This window comes from Salvelinus fontinalis, chromosome 2, assembly GCF_029448725.1.
Source record: "Salvelinus fontinalis isolate EN_2023a chromosome 2, ASM2944872v1, whole genome shotgun sequence".
Taxonomy (NCBI): Eukaryota; Metazoa; Chordata; class Actinopteri; order Salmoniformes; family Salmonidae; genus Salvelinus; species Salvelinus fontinalis.
In genome coordinates this window covers 100,232,641-100,248,407 of record NC_074666.1, presented here as the reverse complement: position 1 = coordinate 100,248,407, position 15,767 = coordinate 100,232,641, and the positions used below count along the sequence as shown (strand labels likewise).

The 15,767-nt window shown below is 44.3% G+C and overlaps 1 protein-coding gene across 1 annotated transcript; it reads right to left on the bottom strand.

The window, feature by feature from the left end:
* Nucleotides 1–331: 331 nt before the first annotated feature.
* On the bottom strand, nt 332–12,627 carry hapstr1a (HUWE1 associated protein modifying stress responses a). Its single transcript, XM_055897700.1, has 4 exons — nt 12,245–12,627; nt 10,878–10,961; nt 9,031–9,321; nt 332–3,073 (listed from the first exon to the last, which is right to left on the bottom strand). The coding sequence occupies exons 1-4, from the start codon at nt 12,438–12,440 to the stop codon at nt 2,817–2,819; spliced, it is 828 nt and encodes a 275-aa protein (XP_055753675.1). The 5' UTR covers nt 12,441–12,627; the 3' UTR covers nt 332–2,816.
* Between the last annotated feature and the right edge of the window lie 3,140 nt (nt 12,628–15,767).

Sequence of the window (15,767 nt, the reverse complement as noted above, 5' to 3'; positions counted from 1 at the left end):
TCGGCGGGTGTCTCGGGGTGTGGCTTGGCGTTCGGCGGGTGTCCCGGGGTGTGGTTTGGTGTTCGGCGGGTGTCCCAGGGTGTGGCTTGAAACAACGAGTGACGTATTTAAAGGGCAGCGGGAGATTTATTTACCCCCCCAACCCAAACCCTCCCGGTTTATTTACCTCCACAACCCAAACCCTCCCTGTTTATCAACTGGAAACGGGTACAGCACCAATGACGTTTTTTTTGGGGTACTAAACGCAGTACATGTAAACAAAAACCAAATCATGGATTGCTGTATTCCATGTCCATACAGGGTAAGAAAACCAACGGCATTTACTAATTAATTCAGGTAAACTATCCCTTTCAGCTTTAATAGTCAGGCAACTGCATCTTTTCACATCAACACAAGTCAATAATGAACACCCATTAGAAGACAGACTACGTCACAATATCACTTAGTATGGAGCGATGCACTGGATTGGCCATTCATACGGCATACTAAACAGTAGTGTGGACATCGGGATGTAGACCCCTCGCTCACTAAAATAACAATTCTGTCAGTTTGTTTCTGGGGCCTCTACTTTAGCTCCTACCACATCTCTTAATCTGGGGTGGTGTTCAGTATGGCACAGCAGAGCAAAACGTTTTGCAACGGAAAACAAACAAACAGGAGTTTCTCTTCTGGTTTGGGACATGTTCATTACAGCACAACGTAGCAAAACATTTCAGTTTGTCTCCTCTGGTTTGGGGCATGTTCATTACAGCACAACGTAGCAAAACATTTCAGTCTTTCTCTTCTGGTTTGGGGCATTTTCATTGCAGCACAGAGTAGCAAAACATTTCAGTTTGTTTCTCTTCCGTTTAGTGGCAGGTGAACCCCCCCCCCCCCCCCAGTTCCAGAGGGTGGGGAGGTGAAGGTGGTGTCTGACTGAATACCTCAGGTGGAGGATGGACTGCCTGGTTGGTTCCGGTGGAAGATCAACTTACATGAGTTTAGATGTGAAAAAGAGGCTTAAGTGCAAAAATCATTATTCCAACTCAGGTAATATGGTGAACACACAACCACACTGAACAGAATACTCAGAAAACATCAACATACTCAGAAGAAAAAGGGGGCAGAGGTGTAGTGGAGTAGAAACACAGGGTATTTTGCGGGAGCGTTTACCTGTCCCATCTTTTACATTAAAATAAAATGCATTGAAAGTTTAGGGAGCATTACATTTACTCACTGTGAACGGCGATCATAGTTTTTACCTTCCTATCCGTCTCCACACTACATCACTGACTGGAGGGTCAGTCTGGCAACAGTCAGATAGCATCCCGGCATTAAGTAACACGGATCATTCCTCAACTGTGAAATACCCCTCAACAGAAAAAGCAAGGCGGCAGAGGTATATGAACCTGAACACTGGGGTTAGTGCAGCAAATAGCACCCTATTCCCTACCTAGTGTACTACTTTGACCAGAGTGACCTAAAGGCAAAAACTAGTTCACTTTATCTAGGGAATAGGGTGGGATTTTGGGACGCTGACCCTGCGGGGTCTCTAACATGGCTGCTGAAGCACAGTTGTCAGACAGAAAGGAAGCCGATACAATCAAACATCAACAGCCCTCAGACCCCACAGCCATCAAACTAGACACAGGAGACAGCAGGGCTCCTCCCAAACATCCTGTATAGTGCAACACTTTAGAAAAGGGCCCTATGCTGTAATATAGTAGGGTGCCGTGTAGGGACTAGGGTGCTGTGTAGGGACTAGGGTGTAGGGGCTATGTTGTAGGGACTAGGGTGCTGTGTAGAGACTAGGATGTGGGGGCTATGGTGTAGGGGCTAGGGTGTAGGGACTAGGGGCTATGTTGTAGGGACTAGGGTGCTGTGTAGAGACTAGGGTGTAGAGACTAGGGTGTAGGGACTAGGGTGCTGTGTAGGGACTAGGGTGCTGTGTAGAGACTAGGGTGTAGAGACTAGGGTGTAGGGGCTAGGGTGCTGTGTAGAGACTAGGATGTAGGGGCTATGTTGTAGAGACTAGGGTGCCGTGTAGGGACTAGGGTGCCATTTGGGATACAGTCAGGAAATCTCACGTGAGGGATGTCCTCCTCTTCATCATCACAGACTGCATCAATGTCCACTGAGCAGGATGACTAACACAAAGCAATAAGTTCTAGCAAAGAAGCCATCTCTCCAACAGAACCACTTCTGGCATCAATCATTATCTAGTTCACTGAGTAACACGTTTTCCACGGCCCTCGTTTCCTTAGGAAGGGGGGAGGGGTGAGGATGGGGGGGGGGGGAGAGAGAGAGGTGGGGGCGACAAGTGTAGAGGATCAAGTGGCTTCTTTTTTATTTCAAATCAGCACAGTGCATTTCTCCTCTGAAAGGGGGCTGCATCCCAACCTCCTTGATGCCTTTCTGTCCTCGCTTCCGTTCCTCACAGTCACAAGCACTGATCAATAAGGCTGCATTTACAAACACAGCCCAATTCTGTTCTGTTGCCCAATTATTGGGAAAAGAACTGATCTGATTGGTCAAAAGTCCCAATTAGTGGAAAAAGATCTGAATTAGGCTACCTATGTAGACGCAGCCTAACGGGGTTAGGAAGGATTGATGACAGGTTTCCAACAAGCATGCTTTCAGTTTAGACAAGTGCTCTCAACTAGGAAAGGAGACAAGGACAGGAGGACACCACCCACTCAACTAAATGGAAGGCCTCCTTATTCCTCAACGCCGGTTCACTCCACAGCCATACAGCCTTCAGTCTGTCTGTTTGAAGAACTCCCCCCCCCCCCCCCTCCCACAAAGGTCTCTCAACCCTCCCTGGGGTGCCAGCCCAATCAGATCATCCGGTTGCGTTTATGGGTGGGGGAGTCTGTTATGACGTCATTGCACTGGGCGGAGCTGCGTTTCCTGGGGTTAGCGTCCAGGTGCAGGGCCATCTCCTCGGAGATGAAAGTGTTCAGGTCCACATCATGGAGACCGTTACGCCGACGCCCCACCGGAGTCGACCCACCGCCAGCAGCACCCCCCACGTGGGTGGGAGAGCCTGGGGTACCGGAACGAACACTGATGCTGGCCATAGCCCCACTTAGACCTGGAGAGAGGACAGATTGGAGGGGGGGGGGGGGGGGGGGGGGGGGTGAGGTAGGGAAGGGAGAAGGAAAGAAAAACACAAGGTGAAACTCAGTCATCGAACCCTGACTCAGTGAAGACATGAAATACCAAGGAAGTCTGTCTAGGATGCATTTAGGCCCTGGGGCACAATGGTACATCCCCAAATGGCATCATATTCCCTATAGAAGCACCACTTTGGAGCAGGGTCCATAGGGCTCTGGTCAACAAGGTAGTGAGCTATGAAGGGCAGGGATGGGGAACTGGCGGCCCGCGGGCAGGGATGGGGAACTGGCGGCCCGCGGGCAGGGATGGGGAACTGGCGGCCCGCGGGCCACATGAGGTCCTCGGATCAAGTGTTATTTTTTTATTAAACTTTTAGAACTCAGTCGTGGTCTCAACTTAGAATAGTAGAATACACAAGGTGCAATTTCAAAATGTGATTGTGCCTCAGCCGTTTCTCTCCTTATGCAAGTCACTGATAGTAATAGCCGATGTCAACAAAACATCTTTTGGGATTGCAAAGCTAGTTTTGCGGCCTGCTACCTAAACTTGTCATCGTGGTCGAATTACTCATATATAATGAAAACCACATGGCAAAATGTGTAGAATGACTGTAAACTTGATTTAAAAACAGCAACATTTTCTCTACACCCCATGGTAAAGTCTAGAATTGCACAAAATGAACTCTAAAATGTAAACATTGCCTGCTGTCAAGAGCATGGCCCACAAATGTTTTGCTGACAATGTGTGTGCTAAGGGGTATTGATGTGGGTACGCAGACTCGCGAGAAACTGCGGCCCCTCGTGACTAGTTCATTTTCGTTTTGGCCCCCACCCCATCGAAGTTGCCCCTCCCTGATGTAGGGAATAGGGTGCAGTGTAGGACTCTGCCTCTGGTGGATCAGCGTTGGTCATTCAGAGATGTTCGATTGGGTTCAAGTCCAGGCTCTGGCTGGGCCACTCAAAGACACTGACACTTTTCCCAAAGCCACTCCTGCGTTGGCTGTGTGCTTACGGTTGTTGTCCTGTTGGAAGGTGAACCTTCGCCCCAGTCGGAGGTCCTGAGCGCTCTGGAGCAAGTTTTCATTAAAGATCTCTGTGCTTTGCTTCGTTCATCTTTCCCTCGATACCGACTAGTCTCCCAGTCCCTGCTGCTGAAAAACATCCCCCACAGCATGATGCTGCCACCACGCTTCACTGTGGGGATGGAACCAGGTCCCCCCCCCCTCCCAGACGGGACGCTTGTCATTCAGGCCAAAGATTTCAATCTGGGTTTTAGCAGACCAGAGAATCTTGTTTCTCATGGTCAGAGTCTTTAGATACCTTTTGGCAAACTCCAAGCGGTTTTACTGAGGAGTGGCTTCTGTCTGACCACTCTACCATAAAGGCCTAATTGGAGGAGTGCTGCAGAGATGGTTGTCCTTCTGGAAGGTTCTCCCATCTCCACAGAGGAACTCTGTCAGACTGACCAGCAGATTCTTGGCTACCTCCCTGACCAAGGCCCTTCTCCCCCGAATGCTCAGTTTGGCCGGGCAGCCAGCTCTAGGAAGAGAGTCTTGGTGGTTTCAAAATGGAATAAGTTAAGAGGCCACTGTGTTCTTGGGGACCTTCAATGCTGCAGACATATTTTTGGTAGCCTTAACCAGATCTGTGCCTTGACACAATCGTGTCTTGGAGCTCTAAGGTCAATTAGACCTCCCGGGTGGGGCAGTGGTCTAGGGCACTGCATCGCAGTGCTAGCTGCGCCACCAGAGTCTCTGGGTTCGCGCCCAGGCTCTGTCGCAGCCGGCCGCAACCGGGAGGTCCGTGGGGCGACGCACAATTGGCATAGCGTCGTCCGGGTTAGGGAGGGTTTGGCCGGTAGGGATATCCTTGTCTCAGTATGTAAAATGTAATAAAAAAAAATGTATGCACTCTACTGTAAGTCGCTCTGGATAAGAGCGTCTGCTAAATGACTAAAATGTAAAAAAATGTCAAATGTAATTCCTTCGACCTCATGGCTTGGTTTTTGCTCTGACATGCACTGTCAACTGTAGGACCTTATATAGACAGGTGTGTGCCTTTCCAAATCATGTCCAATCAATTGAATTTACCACAGGTGGACTCGAATCAAGTTATAGAAACATCTCACGGATGATCAATGGAAACAGGATGCACCTGAGCTCAATTGAGTCGCATATGGTATAGTAGAGTGCCCTTAAAAAAAAAAAGTATATATATATTTTTAACTGTTTTTGCTTTGCCATTATGGGTATTGTGACATCATTATGGGGTATTGTGATGTTATTATGGAGTATTGTGACATCATTATGGGGTATTGTGATGTTATTATGGAGTATTGTGACATCATTATGGGGTATTGTGTAGATTAATGAGAACATATTTAATAGATTTTAGAAGGCTGTAACGTAACAAAATGTGGAGGGGGAAAAAAATCAGGGAGTCTGAATACTTTACGAAGGCACTGTATCTGTATTTACTGTGCAGTGCCATGTCCCCTTTGACCCTAACCATTAGAACTAGATATATCTGTGTCATTACTATGCAGTGCCATGTCCCCTCTGACCCTAACCATTAGAACTAGATATATCTGTGTATTTACTGTGCAGCGAGCTGCCCAGTGACACCAGCCTACCAGACGAGCTAAATGCCTTCCATGCTTGCGTCGAGGAAAGCAAAAATGAACCATGCATGAGAGCACCAGCTGTTCCGGACTCAGAGTATGCACTGACCAGCAGGCAAATGTCTCCACTAACATTTTCAACCTCTCCCTGACCCAGTCTGTAATACCTACATATGTTTCAAGCAGACCACCATAATCCTTGAGCCCAAGAATGCCAAGGTAACCTGTCTAAATGACTATCGCGCCGCCTCATCACTATGCTAAGGACCCTGGGACTAAATACCTCCCTCTGCAAATGGATCCTGGACTTCCTGATGGGCCGTCCCCAGGTGGTGAGTGTAGCCAACACCATCTGCCATGCTGACCCGCAACATGGGGGCCCCTCAGGAGTGCGTGCTTAGTCCTCTCCTGTACTCCATGTTCACCCACGACTGTGTGGCCTGGCACAACTCCAAAGCCATCATTAAGTTTGCCGACAACAGGACAGTGGTCCCTCAGGAGGCTGAAAAGATTTGGCATGGGCCCTCAGATCCTCAAACGCTTCTACAGCTGCACCATTGAGAGCATCTTGACTGGCTGCATCAACACTTGGTATGGCAACTGCTTGGCATCCGACTGCAAGGCGCTACAGAGGGTAGCGCGTACAGCCCAGTACGTCACTGGAGCCGAGCTCCTTGCCATCCAGGACCTCTACACCAGGCGGTGTCAGAAGAAGGCCCTAAATATTGTTAAAGGCTCCAGCCACCCAAGCCATACTGTTCTCTCTGCTACTCCACAGCAAACGGTACCGATGCACCAAGTCTAGAACGATCAGGACCCTGAACAGCTTCTATCCCCAGCCCATAAGGCTGCTAAATAGTTAACCAATAGCTACCTGGACTATCTGCATTGACCCTATTTGACTCATCACATACGTTGCCGATACTGTTAATTACCTGTCACTTTATTCCTAATTATATGTACATCTCTACCTCAATTACCTCGTACCCCTGCATATCGACTCTGTACTGGTGCCCAGTATACATAGACAATTTATCGTTACTCATTGCCAGGGACGTGTGTTCGATTCCCGCAGGGATCAGTACCAAATAGTTTCAAATGTAAGTCTCTGTGGATAAGAAAATCTGCTAAATGACAAAAAAGTCAGATGTGTATTTATTATTACACATTTTATTTTTCTATTATTTCTCCATTTTCTTTCTCTGCATTGTTGGGGAAGGGCTCGTAAGTCAACATTTCACTGTTAGTCTACACCGGTTGTTGACCAATAAAATTGTATTTGACTTGGAGCCAAGTTTCAGACCAAGCACATGTCAAAATCCACAAAGAAATCATTGATTGGCCACAGCATCTACATTTTGTAATGGCCATCTCAGTCACCGGACATGAAACCCATTGAAAACCTGTGGTTTGAATTGAAGCGGGAAGTCCACAATAGCAGACGAAGGATATCAAGGATCTGGAAAGATTCTGTATGGAGGAATGGTCCAACGGTTTGTCCAACACAAAACATATCAGAAAAAGGCTCAGTGTCATTACCCTTGCAAGACGAGGTATTGAAAACAGGGGCATCAACCATTTTGATCCCAGAGAGAAAACAGTTACTTGTTGAACCAAATCTCTTTCTCGGCTCAATTGTATTAGAATAAAATGACACAATACCTGTCAAAAGTTATAGAACACCTACTCATTTCAAGGGTTTTTCTTTATTTTTTTTACCGTGTTCTACATTGTAGAATAGTGAAGACATCAAACTATGAAATAACACATGGAATCATGTAGTAACCAAAAGTTTTATACAAATCAAAATATATTTTATATTTGAGATTTTTCAAATAGCCACCCTTTGCCTTGATGACAGCTTTTGCACACGCTTGGCAATATCTCAACCAGCTTCACCCGGAATGCTTTTCCAACAGTCTTGAAGGAGTTCCCACACATGCTAAGCATTTGTTGGCTGCTTTTCCTTCACTCTGCGGTCCGACTCCTCCCAAACCATCTCAATTGGGTTGATGTCGGGGGATTGTGGAGGTCAGGTCATCTGATGCAGCACTCCATCACTCTCTTCCTTGGTCAAATAGCCCTTACACAGCCTGGAGGTGTGTTGGGTCATTGTCCTGTTGAAAAACAAATGATAGTCCTACTAAGCGCAAACCAGATGGGATGGCGTATCGCTGCAGAATGCTGTGGTTGCCATGCTGATTAAGTGTGCCTTGAATTCTAAATAAAATCACAGACAATGTCACCAGCAAAGCACCCCCACACCATCTCCATGCTTTACGGTTGGAAATACACATACGGAGATCATCCGTTCACCCACACAGCAAACACAAAGACATGGCGGTTGGAACCAAAAATCTCCAATTTGGATTCCAGACCAAAGGACAAATTTCCACTAGTCTACTGTCCATTGCTCGTGTTTCTTTGCCCAAGCAAGTCTCTTCTTATTGCTGCCCTTTAGTAGTGGTTTCTTTGCAACAATTTGACAATGGAGGCTGATTCACAGTCTCCTCTGAACAGTTGATGTTGAGATGCATTTGTTTTTTGGACTCTGTGAAGCATTAATTTGGGCTGCAATGTCTGAGGCTGGTAACTCTAATGAACTTATCCTCTGCAGCAGAGGTAACTCTGGGTCTTCCTTTCCTGTGGCGGTCCTCATGAGAGCCAGTTTCATCATAGAGCTTGATGGTTTTTGCAAAAGCACTTGAAGAAACTTTCAAAGTACTTGACATTTCCCATATTGACTGACCTTCATGTCTTAAAGTAATGATGGACTGTTGTTTCTCTTTGCTTATTTGAGCTGTTCTTGACATAATATGGACTTGGTCTTTTACCAAATATCTTCTGTATACCACCCCATACCTTGTCACAAAACAAATGATTGGCTCAAATGCATTAAGGGAAGAAATTCCACAAATGTACTTGTAAGGCACACCTGTTAATTGAAATGCATTCCAGGTGACTACCTCATGAAGCTGGTTGAGAGAATGCCAAGAGTGTGTAAAGCTGTCATCAAGGCAAAGGGTGGCTATTTCAAGAACCTCAAATATAAAATATATTTTGATTTGTTTAACACTTAATTCCTTAATTTGCTATTTCATAGTTTTGATGTCTTCACTATTATTCTACAATTTAGAAAATAGTAAAAATAGAGAAAAACCCTTGAAATATTGCCCGTTCTAAAACTTTTGACCGGTAGTGTAACTTCCCCATTTTTTTAACCATAAAATATAGCTCAATACTCAAATTGTTGATTTTATACAGTCATTTTTGCCCACCTTTAACAAGGCTGTCACTGTATATCTGTGTATTTACCATGCAGTGCGATGGCCTCTCTGAAGGGCTGGAGGTCAGCCTCCACAGAGGAGTCAGTCTCAGGGGCCGGGGGAGGCCGGTTAGGGGAGACCATGGTCAGTCTGTGTCCTGGGGTGAGGGTGGCTCTGGAGCTCCGGGGGGGTGGGGCCCGACCACACAGGAAGCTGATGAGGTCCTCTCGCCGGATGGTTCTCCTCCTTTTCTTCACCCAGGCCAGCACATCCTTGTTGCGACGCTGGTGGCCGATCTGTATACCTAGGTCGTAGCTACGCTGGTGGGCCTCCACAGACTCTGTGGGGGGGGGGGGGGGGCAGAAAGAGAGAAAGGAATGTGTTTGACATTGAGTGAGAAAGTGTGAGAGAAAGTGTGTGTGTGAGAAAGAGAGAACACGTGATGAGACTTGGTTGAAGGTTCCTTTGTGTAGCCTGAGTGAAACGTGTGACTAACAGTTGACGGTTCACTATAGAACTATAGGCAGGCAGCCCCCCCCCCCTTCCAGAGGTCGCCAGTCAGACAGCACAGATGCTGGAATCATGATCCTGGAGAGCCACAGGGTATGGAGGCTTTTGTCCTAGTCCAGCACTAACACACACGATTCAACTATCCACAGGGACTTGATGATCAGCTGAATCAGATGTGTTAGTGCTGGACTGGAACTAGCCGTTGAACAGGACTCTGTTCCAATACACTAGTTATTGGACCAAGGCGTCTTCTGTACGGGGGAGTTTTGAGAAGAGCCTCGGCGCTCAGTCTGAACATTAACATGCATCACTTGAGGTAAGGTCTGTATGCTTCCAAAACTATATATCTTTCATATCAGCAAGAAATCATTTTCAAAAAACAAAAAGGTAAAATTGATACACACCTTTATAGGGTTAGGGTTCCCACAGTGCCATATCTCCTTGTTAGAGGCCATCACCTGTGCTAATTAGCTATGTGCTCCGAACACCTGTGTAAGCATAACACGGGAAGCGCAGCACAAGTGTAGTTTCATTTGATGAGGCACCCATAGCTGTGTGGATCTGTAACTGCTACAGTAAGTGTATCATTTTTTTCTCTCACTGATGAAAGATAAGGGCCATATGTTTCAACAGCCGTATTCAAGCGATGATTATTGACTTTTCTAAACCGTAACAATACAGTGTCGAGATTGTAGTTCACACGAGCCAGTCGTTGGCGACGGTGGTGGCTGAAAACTGTAGGGAGAACTAATAACTAACTGAATGCCGACTAGAGTTTGAGAGTTAGGCTGCTCTCCAGGACCAGAACTTGAGAGGACGGCTATAAATGGCAATCTGGTCAATATTCAGGTGACTAGAAGAGACTTGTTTACAAGTTTCTATCTATCTACTAATCCATACATGTCCTGTTTAGACCAGAATGACAACGTTTTTTTTTTTTTTTTTTAAACCTTTATTTAACTAGGCAAGTCAGTTAAGAACATATTCTTATTTTCAATGACGGCCTAGGAACAGTGGAACTGCCTTGTATCTTGTCAGCTCGGGGATTCGAACTTGCAACCTTTCGGGTACTAGCCTAACGCTCTAACCACTAGGCTACCCTGCCACCTATGGACTTTAATGATGAGCCTTTGGTCCTAAACCTTTTTTTTTTGGCTACTGTACATTTAGCTCCGTCCCGACTACCCTTTGCTGAGTCTTCTGAAGTAACCTACCCCTGTGGTAGGCCAAGTATCTTGACAACTGTGCAAATCAATACATGCTTAGACTACAACAGAACGATAATGAAAAGCCTATGGACTGTTACGATGATCCTATACTGTCGTGAAAGCAAAAGCAAGTTAGATGACAAGAAACTGAAAACACTTGAGTGTCCCTCACACCTACCTTTGTACAGGTTGGTCACGGCTGTGGCAGCGTTCTGAAACGGCACCCACAAAGAAAGCCCCCCCTGTTGGTGACATACTCGGTCTGTCGAGACAACACACCACCAAAAACATTACAGGTTTGTTGGATTTTCCTACTAAGATAGATAGCCTGGTTGACAACAGTTTACATAAATAGCCTGGTTGACAACAGTTTACATAAATAGCAAGTTAGGCCCCAATTATTGTACAGTAATCCCACTTTAGTAGTACATGATACAAGGCAACACATGAGACTGAAAGCGTCTTGATTACAGGAGACTGTTTTTATTCGCCATTTTGTCTTGCATCTAGAGTTGCAGGCGGCCTTCGGAATAAAAATAACTGTCAGCCAGCACTAGATGGCCAACTCGACAGTTTATGAGCACGAGTGCATAACGCACCAACTAAAGTTGCCCTTTCAGCAGGAAAGTTGCAGTCGTAAATTATAAATACTTGATACCTTAGTAACTAAAGAATTTATGGTTACGATAGTTCAGTATATCTATGTGAAGTATTACAGTAGCAGATAAGAATTCTCAATAACCCCAAAGCCAATAGTAAATCTTCGCCATTTTGTTTAATTTTCAGTATGCATTGATAAAACTCGGGTTATTCGTTGATTGTAGACTTAAACCAAAACGGATAATATAACTTACATGTATATCTATGGTAAGTAATATTAGCCCCACACACCTAACAAAAAGGCAACACTGAAAGATGCAATCTGTCACAAGGGAATGTCGCGTAGCGATGATTGTTGTTTCCATCGCCATTTTGTTTCTCTAATACATGCACTCAACAGCGTTTAACGTTAGCTACTTGTTCACTGACATTGTCGGACTCGCAGTTTCTCTAACCAGATGGTTAACTCAGTAACAGTATAAACCATATTAGTTTAAAGACTGGATTAGATAGCTATTCAACTAACTTATCTACCAAAAGTGTGTTGGCTGGTCATGTTGCTTGGCAGTTATCGTTAACTAGCCATTAGACGATAACGTTGGCGAACAACAGCCAGATCAAACTACTAACGTTTAAGGAATTGTTTAGTTTCATAAAGATACATTTGGGTGTTCTGTTTTACTAACACAAAAAAAACGAGCAAAATATAATTACGGGATGTCTTGACTTAAGACGGCAGACAGTTGCTACAGTACAGTAGCTAGCTAACCAGCTGATCAGCTGAGCTGGTAAACTAGCTAGTTGGCTACTAGCTAGGTAGCTACCATTAGCTAGTTCCCACCGCCACTAACAGTGACTGAGTAGCATAGCAAGCTCAGTAACAAGGCACAGGAGTGGCAGCCGACTAACGTAAGTTAGTTAGCTAGTTCTGGTCTTGTCTCGGACCTTTGTAGAGCTGAGCCACAGCAGTGGCGGAATTCTGGAAGAGATGCCATAATTTATCCTGGTCGTTATCGGCCTCCTCCTCGTTTGACTCCCTTTGCTCCGCTTCGGCCAAACACTGCCGCTCCCATTTTGAGAACCAATGTTCGGGTCCGTGTTCCTGAATCTCCGGGTCTCCGTCTTTCTTCTTCTCCTCCATTTACCACGCTAAAACCTCAGGTAGATTACAACTTTAGTATGTCGATTAATAAATTACTTGGCGATGCGAATAAATGTCCGTTAGTAAATTCATAAATTTTGTTATTACTTAATAGCTGTTTCTCAAACCGACTACTCCGGTCTGAAAATACTCTTCAACTAGTTTGAACGTTGCCGACGTCCGCCTATATAAAAGTCATACTACCGTGTTGTCGTTTCTACTCCGCCTCTATTTCAAGCAGTGATTGGCTAGTATGGCTCTGGGTCGTGGCTTCAGGTTTGTGCTGAAGATTTCAGTGGACCACAGAAACATCTGTCATAGAAATGACATAAAGGGACGCCACGAAAATTCTTAGCTACTTAAGCTTGTGTGAGAAGCAAAAAGCTATGCTTTTAGGTTTCCACTAGAATTTATAGCCATTCAAAATTTATGGAAGCCCATTCCCGCCACCAAAAACATTTTGAAATGTTAATACTATCGAAACATTTAGAGCTACTAGCTACATTCTTTTTAGGTTCTATCTACATTTTTTTAGTGCTATCTCAAAATGTAAAGACACTAAGTCAACATTTCGAAATTGTAAGTCAACATTTGGAGATGCTAACTAAAACTTTTGAAATACGTAAGTCAACGTTTCAAGATACTAACTCAAAATTGTGAGATACTAACTCGACATTTAGAGAAAATAGAACATACAAATAGGATATGTTTCTTAATTTGTAGCATAATGTGGCGGTTTCCATCTACCCACATTGCAAAGATCAGCACAGCAGGGCCGCTGGCAAATGTGTAGTGAGCTGGCATTTGCCCCAAAATTTGGGCTAAAAATATTAACAAAAAAGTGTTGAAAAGAGGGACTAAGTACTGTTGTTTAGACTGATTTTCCTCATGATTTGTCAACTCGTGCACAATAAATCGGAGCTTCTGTGATCTACTGTAGCCTACTGATAACAACCACAGATGCAGATAGCCTAGAGAAGCCTATGACCTCTGATCCCCTCTGGCCAGGGGAAAGGAAGCGGTAACTTCATGTATTTATAGCCTAAAATAGGCCTATTTATTTGTGTTAAGAGAAAAAAGTTTAGATTCAAACTTTGGGTGGTCCCTTATCAATTAATAAATCAACACAGTGACGCCATACAATGTGAGTAACTTTTTAATTACAGATGCAAAGACCTACATGATGCAACCCTGCATAAAGCCAGCTCTGCCCTGTTAGTTCTATTGTCCAATCGCAGTTGTTGTCTAGTTTTCTTTTAACCATGATGCGAACATCTCTGGTCCCATCATAGCCCATATAAAACTATTTTACACCTGAGTTATTACTATGTCATACCCTACCACTAGGGTCCCAAGTTTTACCTGGTTAGGTTAGTCTACCAGAACTGGAAAAACTCTGGGCCCCAGGAAACCAACCCCCCAGCTTTTTCTCGGCACTCCCTGATTCAATCCGTTTTCTTTTGTTTGATGTGTAATGAACACGACCCAGGGCTGAGCTCATTGCTGATCAAAACACCTTCAAGGCTGGAGGCAGACAGGTGTGAATCTAGGGGACCCCAGATTGTGTAACAACATGGACTGGGTTTTAAGTGAATGAATTAAAACATTTAGCAGCTCAGCTATGTTTACAAGACAAAGTTTGAGGAACTTTTAATCAAAATGGCTACACAGACTATTTGCTCTTCCACGCTGTTGCTACTCTCTGTTATTATCTATGCATAGTCACTTTAATAACTCTACCTACATATACATATTACCTCAATTATCTCAACTAACTGGTGCCCCCGCACATTGACTCTGTACCGGTACCCCCTGTATATAGCCTCGCTGTTGTTATTTTACTACTGCTCTTTAATTATTTGTTGCTTTTATTTCTTACTTTTTTTGTTGTTGATTTTCTTAACTGCATTGTTGGTTAAGGGCTTGTAAGTAAGCATTTCAGGGTTGTAAGTAAGTAAGCGTTACCTGTTGTATTCGGCGCATGTGACACATACAATTTGATTTGATTTTGATTTGATTCTTCACAACGTAGCTACATAATTATTTAATAGGCCACTTTCCATAAACAGCAGGACATTACAAGTGATGTGTCTGGTATGATATCTATGGTAATCATGGCAGCTTGTTGGTCAAGACTGGGTTAGGCCAGTGTGTGTGTGTTCCTGTGTGTGGGTGGAGGTAGATGAACAAGACATTCCAATAGCTTTGGATGAGTCAGCTGAAAAGCTGTTGTACCTAACTACAGCAACTTTCAGCACCCTTCTCCTATCTCTCCACTAGAGGGCACTGTTTTCCTACAAACAGAACATCTCTCATCACTCAGTTCATATTGCTTCATCTATGATAGGAGGGAAGGATACTCTTCATATTCTAGCTAATAGCTACAACAATAATAAATATACTAGCTATGTATTAAAAACTGCCTAAACAAATTCAGTATGAGTGTGTGTGTCCTGTTTCATTCCTGTGAACCTTTCAAGTTTACTGCATTTTACAAAAGTCCCTTAACAATGCAGTAAATAGTGCAGCTAACACCAGTTTTATAGGATTTTAACATATTGTGCCATGTACAGTATCTAGCCTATGCATGGTCCATATTATCAGGTATGCTATTAGAAATAAACAATCAACTTTAGCCCAACTGTTGCACCAAACTGCAAATAAATAGGCTGAAGCATGGGGTTGGCATCTGCATTCACCCTCCTTTATTTAACTAGGCAAGTCAGTTATGAACAAATTCTTATTTACAATGATGGCCTACCCGGGACGATGCTGGGCCAATTGTGCGCCGCCCTATGGGACTCCCAATCACGGCCGGGTTGTGATACAGCCTTATATCAGTGTATTGTGTCAAAATGTTGCAATGTTCAGTTGTCCAGTTATGTACCAGAGAATTTCTTTGGATTGGAAAATTGAAGCTTAGTGACAAATGATGTTGGGCCCTTTCACTCAGTTTTTACACTGCGATATTGACTCATCATATATCCTTAAAACAGAATATACTCCAAAGCGGGGAAAATAATACAATTTATACAACTCATATCCATAGCACTGGAGAAAAAAACGTATGTTATGTGTTTGCAGTGTCTTGTTGCAATTATTTTAAAGAAAATGGGCCCTTTAAGTGCATCCAGTACACTCCTATTTCTGGTAAATGCTATAACCCAGGGGTGTCAAAATCCGGCCCATGGGTGTTTTTTTTGGGGGGGGGGGCGAAGGAACACACTTAATATAGGCTTACTTTAAAATGACTAAAACCAAATCGAAACTTTGTAAATTATAATTGACTTACATGCATACAGTTTCTTGACTGTGTCCAGCTTGCTA